At 42.4% G+C, this 14,303-nt stretch overlaps 1 protein-coding gene across 1 annotated transcript; it reads right to left on the reverse strand.

The window, feature by feature from the left end:
* Positions 1-1,743: 1,743 nt before the first annotated feature.
* LOC145604127 (uncharacterized) lies at positions 1,744-2,994 on the reverse strand. Its single transcript, XM_081660077.1, has one exon. It carries the CDS (start codon positions 2,992-2,994, stop codon positions 1,744-1,746), a length of 1,251 nt encoding a protein of 416 aa, XP_081516203.1.
* Positions 2,995-14,303: the final 11,309 nt, after the last annotated feature.

Consider the following 14,303-nt stretch of genomic DNA (forward strand, 5'->3'; position numbering starts at 1 on the left):
AAATTTTGATTCTACTATCTTTCTTTTACAATTTTTTTAATACACTAAACATCCTACTTATTTCTTATTTTTTATTAAGTCAATTAAGTTACAAAAAATAAGTGTCGATCGAAGTATATCACTTTTAAAACACAAAGAGAGTAATAATAATAAAAATAAAATCAACAATATATACACTTAGGGATTGTTCTAATTGATTGAACTGAGCTGAATATTTTATGAGAGGAGGATATTACGAAATGAACTAAACTGGATATTTTATAAGAGGAGGATATTAGGAATTGAATAGAACTGAAATTAATGTGAAGGGAACAAACCCTTAATATAATACTCCCTCCGTGTTTTAATAAGTGTTACACTAACCTAGGGGTTTAAATAAGTCGATACGTCCGTGAACTACTTGCGAACAAACTCGATCAAAACTTGGTCAAAACTTGTTTGTTAAGCTAACAAACAAGCTTGAACAAAAATCTTAAGCTCGTCAAATATATGAACGAAGCTCGAACAACATCATGTTCGACTCGGTAATTTTCATGGACAGCTTGTTTAAGTTAACTTATAAGTTTTTTTCACGCCTTATTAAAATTCGAAAAATTTATATATCTTTCATTCATACATATTTGTAAAAAGTACTAATTATTTCATCATGTTAAAGTATGAAAACTCCGTCATTGTTACCTTTTTCTATAGAAAGAATATAAGCATCTTATATATAATTATATGGATATGTTAAAATTTGAAAGAAATCATTTTTGTAATGATAAAGTAAGGCTCGTTTATTTAATCAAGCCGATTTAGACCCGTTCAAGATCGAACTTAAATTCGAAATGCAAACGAGTATGTTCGTGAACAAAGTTTGAACAAGCCAAATTCTTAACGAGCCTAACTTGAATAAGATTTTTAAAAGCTCGTTCAAGCTCGAGATAGTTCAAACATGACTATTTCTTATCAAGCTTAACTCGAACAGACTAAAACTCGGCTCGACCCAGATCGTTTGCAGTCCTACACTTACCAAATCCGGCCGTATTTTAATAAGTGTTACACTTCTTTTTTTTAGCAAAACGCTACATTAAAATATTATATCTCTCTCCTCTCATGGTCCCCATCCAAACCCACTACTATTTTTTTTTAAAATTATATCTTTCGTCTCACATTCATTATTTTTCAATAAACTATTAACCCCACTGTTTTTCTTTTATAATTTTTTAATACTCCAACCACCCCACTTACCTTTGTTTTATATAAGTCAATTAAATTGCCCAAGCTCATGTGACGGTCAAAGTGTAACACTTATTGTACATGGATATGTTCTACATAGCAAATAAAATAACGAGTGCTCGTAACAACTTTGGAATAAAAAGTACAATTTGTAATTTGTACTCCTTTTAACATAACATAAAGAGTTGGCACATCAAACAAATGCGAAGCCCCACAAAAAATTACTTATCATTAAGGATACGAAACAAGTACAATGCCGCACCTCATGACAAAAACCCAAAAAGTTAAAGAAAAAAAAAACAGAAATTAATAAAATAAAAAAATAGTGAAATATGGTTAAAAAGGGTTATCAATCTTATCATCTGCTTTTTCTCTGTTTCAAGTCCCACCATCTCGTTTCCCCCTCCATTAAATAAAAACCCATAAAAATAAAAATTAAAAATTAAAAAGGTTATTTCTTAATTTACGAGTAATTAGTAAAACAATTAATTTTTTTTTTAAAATAAAAATTAATTCATTCCATCTTTATGAATTCTCTTTTTCCTTCACCTTCTTGTTTCTAAAAATGGTATTATAATTACCATTGTTGTTGTTGCTGCCCTCTTTCTCTTGATGAAAGCTTCTGGAATTAATATGATTTACACCATTGTTGTTGTTATTGTTGTTACCCTCTTTCTTTTGCACCTGAGAAGATGATGAAGAAGAGAACAAATGGCTAAACCCGAAAACACCGGCCTTTGAAGATCCACGAAGAGAGCAAACAACTGGCACATTTAGAACAGGAGTAATCCTAACATGAACATTACCAGAATATGATCTCTCCATTATTGATCCTCTGTTTTTATAACTATTATTATTATTAATATGTCGTCTTGGTCCGCCATTAAAACTACTTGGACTGCTTGAACTTCTCTCTAAACTTTGAAACACTACTCTTCCTGATGAATTCATTCTCGGACTGTCAACTGAGATATTCCTCCTCCTCGTCGTCATCGTATCGTTTCTCACTGAACTCCTCCCTACCCATGGGTTCTCTCTGGGCCGTACACATTGAAGTTTTGGGCTAGATCTAGTGGGCTGAATGTTGGGCTTCTCACCGGTGAGGGACAGCCGAGGGAGTTCATCGTGATTGTGGTCTGATGAGGTAGAGGATAGTGAAATTCGAGACAAGGTAGTAGATACAGGCTCACATTCCGTCGAAGAAGACGATGAAAATGAGGAGTCCTTCAGCAATGGCAAGGTTAAAGATGAAGTGTCAGCGCTTGTTTTTGAGTTTCTATTGAGAAAATAGCTGATAGACGACTTGCTATTGGTTGACGAAGAAGACGACGTCATTTTAGACTGACCCTGAAGCTTCTTAAGCCCGAGAAACTCCCTCCATCTACTCGAACACCTCGGAGCTTTCGGCGAGAATAAATACGGATCTTCATTTGACGTATTCTGACTAGAGTTCTCTAACTCCGGTGACTTCACCTCCTCTTCCGGCAGAATTACCGACGGTGGAGATTTCTTTGGCGTGGAATATTGCAACAGAACGAGCTTACCGTCGGAAAAGAGCTCGTCGGCGGGGAGCATTGTGAGGTTATCACCAAGACGGAACTCGAAATCTCCGGCATCGAAGATGGTAGAATCAAGGTCAGATTTAAGTTTATTATCAGAAGAAGATGAATTAGAGTTAGAATTAGAATTTAAATTTGAATTTGGAATTTTGGGGGTTAACCAAGAGTAGGTTGAGTAAGAAGAAGTGGGGATATTATCTACACAAACGGAAGCCATTGTAGAGTGGTGAAGATCATAGACAAACAACAATGTTTGTAAATGTTTGAAAAATAGAGTGTGACATTTGATTTGGGTAAAAATACCCTGGCCAGTTGGCCCAATCCGAGTCTGCCACGTGTCACTAGAAGGGGCGCCACTTTGGACCTCCCAGAGGACGACACGTGGCAGGCAGATTAAAGGATCTGGGATTGGCAGCTTTCAGGCCCAAATCCCAAGGCCTGCAAAAAGCTGCGTGACATTCCCTAGGGCACGAAACCCTAGGGAGGGCACACTTTTCTAGGAGCCTATAAATAGGAGACAACCTCCTCATTTATGGGCTACGTTCACGTTTTCACACCTTACGAGGAATATTCAGTGATTACCAATCATTGTCAGAATTGTCACTCTCAAGAGAACAGTACACCCGAGCTCGAAATCCGAGCAGATAACCCTTTCATTCCGCACATTACTCTTCGGACCTTTACTAACTTAGGCTTTGGAGGCGGACCACCGACCATTCGGTGCTCCGTTTTTTTGCAGGTACAGGCGTCCAAGTGAGCATCCAGTCTTAGTGTTGTAACTCTCCCGAGGGACACAAAAAACCCCGAAACATTTGGTGCTGTCTGTGGGGAGAGTACCTCTAAGATGACCTCTCTGGAAACTGTACCAATTCCTGAAACCAATCGGCCTCCGGAAACCAATCGGCCTCCAGAGACCAATCGGTCCCTGGAAGAAGTGTTGGTCCAAACGGACCATGACTAAGGTGACGACGGTGACGTCGAAACCTATACTGCCAGAGATGGGTCTCTCATCTCCAGGCGCATCCGCAGCAAGGAAAAGCGGGAGCGCCCTCACTCTCAGAATGTTCCGAGCAAACCAGCCGGACATTCAAAGAAGACGGTTGATCCTACCCAGGCGGAAGGATCAGCCCCAGTAACCAGAGACGAGCTCATGAAGCTTGTGAGCAGTCTCCGAGGTGAGATCAAACAACTCACCGACAAGAGGCCAGCTACTCCTAGAAAGGAGCAGTCGACCAAGAAGTCAGCCCAGATGGGCAAGCACAAATCGGTCAGGGACCGACAGCTGACTCCTCATCCTGCACCTAAGGAGAAGGCTCGGCCTCAGTATGACTTTACCAGATTCCGTTTTCCAGAAAGGGGTACAAGAAAAGCCATTCGGCATGTTCAGCCTTATGGTAGCAAGAAAACATTCTTTGACGCTCGACATTACATCGAGCAGAAGAGGAATGAGCTTTCAGAGTCGGCCTCAACAGACTACCTCCTTGAGGTATTCACAATCTGTGCATGAGACTCCAGCAAGTAGCCCTCGGGTTCAAGTTGGACCTCATGTAATTCATTCGGCTCATTACATGGCTCAACCATTGTACCAGGTGGCTGCTCAACCTTATATTCAACCTGCCTTCTTCGGAGGGCAGGCGGCATGCGGCTATCAGCCTATGGATTGGCAGCTTAGGCTGCAACACCTTGGAGATCAACCCTCTGATTTCTCCAAGGAAATAACCGACGCCGAACAGCCGGCCAGGGTTAAAAATGTGTTGGTTGGGACCTATGATGGGACCACCAAGACCACCTGCTAGCATACACCCACCTCATGTATTTACAAGGGTTGGATGATGCCGCATGGTGTCGCTGCTTTCCAGCCACCCTGAAGGTCATAGACTAATAGTGGTTTGGCAATCTGCCGGTTGGTTGCATCAATAGCTTCAAGACGCTTGCGTTCTTGTTTGCTTCTAACTTCTCTATAAACATCCCTGCCAAAAAGACAAGCCTTGATCTTGGCAATGTGCAGCAGGGAGATAGAGAAGGCTTGCGTTCCTACGTCAGGCGGTTTTATCTGGTGAAAATCCAGATCCATGGGCTGTCTGATGAGGTCGCCTTCACAGACTTTGACAAGGGAATAAACGCGTCGTCAAATTGTCTATCCCTAGATCGAATATAATTTATACACCTAAACAAACCTAATACAAGTATAAGGCAAGCATAGGGTCGAACCACAAGGAGACATGCATAAACACCACATTCACTACTTAATACTTAAGCTACCTCGGAACAAGAAGTGTGAATAACTAAGAGATTAAACTAGAGATTAAGAATGATTAAAAATCAATATAACTAAGCACCAAGGGAAGTAGGTAGATGTAGTTGCCATTTGATCATGCAATAACATGGAAGCAAAGCAATGGTAAACTAAGCATGCAAGAATATCGAATTAAAGCTCAATCTAACCGCCTTCCGGGGTTAATCAATTTCTCCTAACATAGCCTCTATGTTTCCACACTAGAACCATATATTAGAAGGTGCAATCAAAGAACTATCGATAACAATGAACCTTAACTAAGTCAACTTCCGTTTCTTGTTAGCAAAGATTCACCTTTAATCAACTAACAATGTGCACTTGCAAGAAGATTAAAGAATATCAAACATACAAAGACTTTAATCACCATTAACAAAACCCCAACATCATAAGCATGAATCAATCAACAACTACACCATCCCCACACCCTTGGCTAGATGACTACTCACAAACCATATTGAAGACAATATCAATCATCAAATCAATAAGCATCAACATGATCAATAAGCAAAGAAGGAAAATCAAAATAAGAAAACAAAACTAAATACAAAAGTAAAGAAAGAGAGTAAGAGATTGCTCATTAATTGAAGATGAAGATTTACAAAGATTCAATCAAGCTCCTTCTTCAATATCCAAGTTTATCAATGAAAATCCACACTTTCTCTCTCTACTAATGAAGTTTATCTCACTAGATTAGGGCTAAAATGTTTCTAAGTAATAATAGATGATGCACTAAACTCCCTACGACCTATATATATAGGTCCTTTAAAAGATACAAAAATACGAAATAAAAAGACTGCAACTCAGCGGTGCGCGCCCGCGCACATACACTGCGCGCCCGCACAAAAGTTGTGTGTGCGCATTCGCAGATCTTGTGCGCCCGCAGATCTGTGGGTACGGAGAATTAAACCCATGGATGCGCACCTTCTCCCAACAATACTGCGCGCCCGCGCTTGAGGAGTGTGCGCCCTCACACAAGGCGCACACAAGGCGCACGCAACACTCTGTTTTGGTTCTACTTCTGCTGATGTTCTGTGCGGGTTCTCCCAGGGCTGCGCGCCCGCACACAAAGCGCGCACAAGGCGCACAAATCTTCTGTTTGTGTTCTGTTCTTGGAGCAATCCTGCGCGGGTTCTCACAGTGCTGCGCGCCCGCACACAGGGGAGTTTGGGGGTGAATTGCTCTTCTTCCAATGCCTTGATTCCTACAAAACAAAAACAAAGAAAACAAGGAGAAAGGCAAACAAAGAAAAGAGGAACAAAAAGGAGAGAAAAGGGGGCAAACAAGCTACAAATGGGTGGGAAAAACCCGTAAAGAGAACACTAAATTGTGGCATAAGTGCCACTCATCAAATTCCCCCACACTTGCTTCTTGCTTGTCCTCAAGCAAAGGAACCCAAGGAAAAAGACAACAAACACAACATGACAAGGTTCAAGAGAATCAATCTAGTACCACGGTGAGAAATGCTCAGTTCGGACTCAGAAGTAATGACATTGATCAAAGAATAATTACCTTTCTCAATTCAAGAGGGAAAACACGCTTTAAGATGCTCAAGGTTGAAAGAGACAAACCTAAGCTAAGCATAGAGAACTAACGATTTCATCCTCCGCCCTAGCCCCATCCTAGACGGTCCACGTTCTCTCCGCTAGCTTCAATTCATCCCCTAGTTGGCTCCTCATGATTCCTCGAGGGAACCGGAAAAAGTAATCTATGTGGAACAATGAGGCTATCCCGACATCTCAACCATGCGTACTCTCTCCATAGGGTTGAAATCCATCTCCCTCCACCGTTTCCTTGACCACGCCCCTCTAAAGTCCAAGGGGCTTAGTTAGGGTTGTAATGTCATGGCTAAAGGTTAAGGTAGGGAATTAATTTGAAAACTTTGGTGGAAACTCCTAAGTGAAGCATAAGAGTGGCCATCTCTCAATAACAACATAGGAATCTAACCTAAGTTTCAAATCACAACGTTCAATACAAATTACATGACAATACTACTCTCTTTTTGCAAGATTTTCATTCAACTCAATTTTTCCTTCTCAATTTCTTTTCTTTCTTTCCTCATTTTTTTTTTTTGAATGGTGTTTGGTTTTCATAGATTACAACTTCCTTGCCAAACCTTTTGCACACTTTTTCATGAATAGACTTTCAAGACCTCATTCGAACCAAATTACACAACTTCCTTGCTTAAAATCAAGACTCTCAAACCCGAACCTCACAAGCCGATGCTTCACTAACTACAAGGGTTGGTAGAACATAGGCCGCTAGGTTTGTAATGTGGTTTAACCAAGAAAGGGGAAATAAGGCTCAACATGGTTAGCAAGAAGGTACATGTAAAATAAAAAACCAAATTTGTAACAAAACACAAGGAAAACAAAGAAAAATGAGAAGAGATGCCCTCTTCCTCCTCTAAAGTTATATGATCACGGTCTTGGGAGCTAGATACCAACACAAGGATTAAGACACGCATAGTTAAGGATCCAAAATGCCGCTCAACAAAAGTGATGGAGGCTTGAACAATAAACGCTCACATGGGATATGAAAGTAAGCAATTACCAACCAAGGGAATCCTATTCACTACGGAGAGCAACACCATCTTACCACTTTCCCGTGAACTAGGGGTTCAAACGTCCTCAAGAGTTCTAAACCAGGCTACCTTAGCTTAAAATGTGTCTTGTTCAACCCTAAGCACTCTCAAACCGTGAAGATCCTCTTCAACTAGGAAGGTAAGCATTCAAAAATATGTCATAACAAAAGCATATAGGTCCACATTTCCAAATGAACGAGCAAATTCTCAATTTTAAAATTTTTTTCTCTTGTCATGATTATGAATGTCACATAAAGGAAAGAAGAAAAGCAGCACACAAAGAAAAAGGAAGAAATTAAGAAGGTTCATAAATGAGGCATGCAAATCATATATATCCCAATCGACATACAATGATCGTTGAATACAACATCAACGATCCCAGGTTCCTTAGAACCAAATCAATCAACCTCGAACCATTCAACTCCTTCCTAAACTAACATAAGCTATGCAACCAATCAAATATTTAAAGAGTTGAGAAGGAGAATTTGTCACCCAATTACGCTTAGCAAACGCAAATCCACAATCGTTGAAACTCCATTGCTCGGAAAAATTTGGGGAATGCGCCCATAAGCCCTACAAAATGTCAAAGTCCAAAACAACTCGGCAAATATTTGGTTAGTAGCAAGAGAATTATATACAAAGAAATAAAGAGAAAAACAAAATAGAAAAAAAAGAAACTACTAAAGAAAAAGGACAAAGAAAAAAAAGTTTGGATTAAAGGGGAGTTTGGATTTCGAGAAAAAAACGGGAGCCAAAACAACACAAGGTTTCATTGAAAACATCATCATCATCATTTTTTTTTGTTGAAAAGAAGGGAAGGAACCTTCCAAAAAGACACCTATTGGCCTAAAATTGCGCCCCATGAGAACAAAGCCCTTAAATGAAACAATAAATGAGCACCCCCCCACACTTGAACGGAAAACCGTCCTCGGTTTGAACAAAGTGGAGAATGGGGTAGGAGGAAGGGCTAAACTCGGCCCGAGGGCCCTAGTCCTCCATGTGGGAACTAGAGCCCTCTCCATAAGGACGCCACTCGTAGTCGACGTCGATAGGAGGGCCATGGGGGTCCCAACCATCGGTGCAACCCGGTGGAAAACCGTGGTTCCGGTACAACTCTTGTTGGTAGTCCGGAAGAGGGTCATAGGGAGGGGGCATCTCAAGAGGCTCGGATGTGTACATGGGGTAGTTGGGGTCCCCACGGTAATCACACCCCCCGGTGCCTTGTAATCATACCCCTCAGAGGTGGGGTAGTTCACTCGGGGGGTCCCTTGAGATGAAGGCCCGGACCAATAGGGCCAAACCGGTTGACGGGGAGTGCCGTCAGCATGCGGTTCCTCGTGAGAAGGAACCGGCCCCTGTTGGGGCGGAAAATACGGATAGTTCACCGGTGGGTCAAAGTGTCCTTGGTTTACATGCCAATCATAAATATTGGCATTGTAAACCGAGTACCCATCGGCGGCTTCCGTCAACCGGTTTACCTGCATTGAAAGGTTTTGGAAGGCTCGCTCAAGGTTAAAAGAAGAAGAGGAAGAGGCCATACCTCCCTCGCTAGAGGAGGGGACGCGCAAACCTTGGGATCCCTCCCCATACTGAAAACCTTGTAGTTGAAACCCTTGTTGTTGTTGTTGTTGATGAAACTGCTGTTGCTGAAATTGCTGTTGCTGTTGGAATTGTTGCTGTTGTTCTTGTTGTTGTTGTTGTTGTTGTTGTTGCTGTTGATGCCGCTCGCGGACGATCATATTTCGCTCACCTCCAAGAGCGTTAGGAAGGACACCATTGTCCTTAGGAACCTTCCACACATTCCTTGTGTTCCTCTCCAAGGAAGTGCGGCTCGGGAATGGAAGTATGCAATGGTGTTCCCTCTCAACGCACCAATCGTGGAAGTTGTTCACATCGTCGGTCGGTTGGATGAAGACCGACTTTCGCATGAAGGAGATGTCCACGAATATATCTCTGTCTCTTCCCACCCTTGTGCAAAAAGGGAAAAGAACCTCACCCCCTAGCTTCGAGGCGATCCTTGAAATCATCCCTCCTAAGGCAATCTCTCCCGTCTTGTTCCCATTCTTGATTGCCTTGCAACATAGCACAAACCAATACCCCATGTTGAGCCGCCCACTCAACTCCTCCTTTGTGGCGACCCAAAGAGTGAAAAGCTCTTCGTGAGAGAGCTTACTCAAATCCTGCTTGCTAAACACCGCAAACCCCAAGATGCGGTGAAGGATGCGGAGTACTGGATGGATAATTTGGCTTGCCACCGAGTACTAAAATCATCCGAATCGGTAATTGTCCGCCACCAACGGAAAGCATCGTACTCGGGGAAGAGCTCGGTGGATGGGGCAAGAAGGTCGGCGTCGGGGTTAAAGTCAAAGAGTTCATTTAGACGCCGAAGAGAGACGACATGGCGGGCATTGAAGAGTTGGAAGGAGATTTGGAACTCGTTGTTTCCAACGGGTTCCTTCTCAAAGGAAGCGAGGAACTCGTAGGTGGGTTCCTTGAAGGTTGGGTATTGGTGGTTGATGAACTCACTCATCCCAAGGTTGTCAAGAAGGGACTGAAGGTCCTCATCTATCCCCAAGTCACGCACCGAGCGTTGATAGTAGTATCGGGTGGGGTTAAGCTTGCGTTTTAGGAGTGTTTGATGGAAGGGTGCATGGTGTCGGTTCACAAATTTTAAAGTGGGAAGAGAGGATTGTGTTTGGTTTTGATTTTGAGAGGAGGGTTGGAGTTCATCCACTGATATTCTAGGCTCCTTTCTACTCCTTCTCCTACCACTCATCTTCACCAACTTTTCTCACAACCCAATGGGATACCGAGAACACCACGGAGTGATTCCAACACTCGAAGATACCAAAACCTTCCCACAACAACAACAAGAATGAAACCTTTGATTTTGCTACCTGAAAAGGGGTTAGGAGCAACAATCTTTCCCAGACACAAATATCACAAGCAAGAAACAACTATGAACAACAAAAGTCCAGGCCAAAATTCGCAATACTCAATCGCTAAATGGAGAATTACTAGGCAAATTTCAAAATCAAGCATCAAAAAACTTTCAATCAATATGCATTTTCAATCCTCATACATTAACAATCTTCAATGCTCAAAATCAAACTAGTGATTACACACACAATTCTCAATATCCAAACCAAGTAATTGCTAGCCAAAATTCATGAAAACAACAATTTCCATCAACAATACACACAAATCACCAAGAAAATCTTAACAAAATCCACAATTATAAGTTAAACTATCTCAAAATCACACAAAATTCATACAAGTTCAATTTTTTGCTTAACAATCCTAAAACATTTTACTATCTAATGAATTAAAGCTACAAAGTAGTCAAAGTTTAGGATTATACCACAATTGAAGAGCATGAAGACCACCACGACCACTCACACACCACCACTTCGGCCACCAAGGAGCAATTCCGAATTTGGTGAAAAATGGGTGATTTTGAGAGGGGAAAGTGATGAATTTGTGAGAAAATTGAGGGAATGTAAGGGATTTGTTGAAATTTCGAGGAAATAAGTGAGATTAGAGGAGATTTGGGAAGTTAGGGTTTGAGTTCTTGAGGAGAGAGAGTGAGAATCGTGAAATTTGATGAGGAAATGAGGATAGAATCGGGGAAAAATGAGACTTAAGCCCCGATAAACCCAGATTTGCGCGCCCGCGCAAGTAAACTGCGCGCCCGCACAGATGGCGCACACATGTCGCGCAAAACCTTCTGCCAAAATATGCATTTTTGTCTTCGATCTGCGCGGGTTCTCCCAGGCCTGCGCGCCCGCACAGCTTTCTTCTGCGCGCCCGCGCAGATGTCGCGCACATGCCGCGCGAATGATTCTGCCAGGTTCTGTTTTCTGAGCTACTTCTGTGCGCGGGTTCTCCCAGGCCTGCACGCCCGCGCACAGGGTCTTCATCAAATCCTCTCTTGAAATGCTCCTCACTCACTTCTAAGTCTCCAAACCTCAACTTAGCTCCAAGTATAACACCAAACGGCCTGCAAAAATAGTCCTTAATCACACATCTAAACTCCATACAATCATGCTAGGTGCACCGTTTATCAAAGACTCAAATACAATCAAAACTCACAAATCCCAATAATCCAAAGTTGTAAATTGTAAAATGAAAGTAACATGAAGAGAAGAAAGTAGAAGAGGGTTAGAAACTCGGGTTTCCTCCCGGAAGCGCTTTTGGTTAGCGTCGTTAGCTCGACGTTCTTCGAGATGATTAAGGGGGGTGGAATTGACGATGCACATCAATTAGAGTAACTGAAATTGGTTCATCATTTGGGAATCCTTCAAAATAAGGCTTGAGGCGGTGGCCGTTGACTTTGAAGGGGGAGTGGCCATCTTGGAAAATTTCATATGCACCATACGGAAACACCTCCGTAACAATGTATGGCCCACTCCATCTTGATCGGAGCTTGCCTGGGAAGAGTTTCAACCTCGAATTGAAGAGGAGCACCTTTTGCCCTTTGACAAAATCTTTCTTGATGATTTGAGCGTCGTGCCACGCTTTTGATCTTGTCTTATACATACTTGCATTCTCATAGGCACTCAACCTCAATTCCTCTAGCTCATGCAACTCTAAAAGCCTTTGCTCCCCCGCACTATTGAGATCCAAGTTGATTTGCTTGATCGCCCAATGAGCACGATGCTCCATCTCCACGGGCAAATGACAATTCTTCCCATATACAAGCTTGTAAGGGGTGGTCCCAATTGGTGTCTTGAAAGCGGTCCTATAAGCCCATAGAGAATCAATGAGCTTAGAGGACCAATCCTTCCTCGTTCTAGCAACTGTCTTTTCCAAGATCACTTTGAGCTCTCTATTTGTGACCTCCGCTTGACCACTTGTTTGGGGGTGATAAGCAAGCCCCCGCTTGTGAGATACCCCATATTTCTCAAGTAGTCGCACGAAGGTGTGCTGCTTGAAATGTGACCCCCCCATCACTAATAATCGCCCTTGGAACACCGAATCTTGGGAAGATCACTTTCTTGAAGAGGTTAACCACCACTTTTGAGTCATTTGTTGGAGAAGCTACGGCCTCTGCCCATTTGGACACGTAGTCAACGGCAACCAAAATATATTTGTTCCCATTTGAGGAGATAAAAGGGCCCATGAAATCTATCGCCCACACATCGAAAACTTCAAGCTCAAGGATGGGGTTTTGTGGCATTTCATCCCTTCTCGAAATATTCCCCACCCTTTGACATCTATCGCAGGTCTTGACAAATATCCAAGAGTCCTTGAATAAGGAAGGCCAAAAGAGCATTGATTGAAGAACTTTTTTGAGGCGGTTTTCTGAGCACTCATATGCCCACCACAAGGAGAAGAGTGGCACATATGGAGAACACTTTGAAACTCATCGTCGGGGACGCATCTCCTCAACAACCCATCAACCCCTCTCTTCAACAGAATCGGTTCATCCCAAATATATCTCTTTGCCTCGTGCTTGAGCTTTCGACGTTGTTGTGAAGTGAAATCCGGAGGTATGGCACCACAAGCCAAGTAATTCACAATATCCGCATACCATGGAGCCGACTTCACCTCAAGAACATATAGCACATCATCCCTCAGAGCATCCTCTATTGGCAGACCATCATCCTTGAACCTTGCACCGCCCAACCTTGAAAGGTGATCCGCCACCACATTCTCGGCTCCCTTCTTGTCTCTCATTTCATAATCAAAGTCTTGGAAACCCATCTCAACAACCTTGGTTTAGCTTCCTTCTTCCCTATCAAATATTTGAGAGCCGAATGGTCGGTGTACACAATTGTCCTAGATCCAATGAGGTAGGTTCTAAACTTCTCAAATGAGTGAATAACCGCTAAGAATTCCTTCTCGGTGGTTGTGTAGTTTCGATGGGCGTCATTGAGAGTTTTGGATAAATAATGTATGACATGAAGCTTCCCATCCCTTCGTTTCCCAAGAACTGGACCAATAGCCTCGTCGCTTGCATCGCACATGAGTTCAAATGGAAGGGACCAATCCGGACCTTGGACAATAGGGGCGGTGCAAAGGGCCTTTTTCAACCTACAAAAGGATTCTTGACAAGCATCATCAAATATAAACTCTTTATATTGTTGCAATATGGATGTGAGAGGCTTTGCAATCAAAGAAAAGTCTTTTATAAAAGGCCGATAGAACCCGACATGGCCATGAAAAGACCTCACTTCCCTCACGTTGGTGGGGGAGGAAGTTTCTCAATGACCACTACCTTGGCTCTATCAACCTCAATGCCGGTATGGGAAATTTTGTGCCCAAGAACAATCCCACTTTCTACCATAAAATGGCACTTTTCCCAATTTAACACGAGGTTAGCCCTCTCACATCTTTCTAAGCAACGAGATAAATTAGATAGACAATCTTCATAGGTGGCTCCTCCAACGGAGAAGTCATCCATAAAGACCTCTATCTCATCCTCAATCATATCACTGAAAATAGACATCATACAACGTTGGAATGTTGCGGGAGCATTACAAAGCCCAAAAGGCATCCTACGATACGCATAAGTACCGTAGGGACAAGTGAAAGTCGTCTTCTCTTGATCCTTGGGGTCAATCGGGATTTGGAAAAATCCTGAATAGCCATCAAGAAAACAATAGAAGGAATGCTTTGTAAGCCTCTCCAACATTTGATCAATGAA

This window comes from Chenopodium album, chromosome 22, assembly GCF_948465745.1.
Source record: "Chenopodium album chromosome 22, dcCheAlbu1.1, whole genome shotgun sequence".
Taxonomy (NCBI): domain Eukaryota; kingdom Viridiplantae; phylum Streptophyta; class Magnoliopsida; order Caryophyllales; family Amaranthaceae; genus Chenopodium; species Chenopodium album.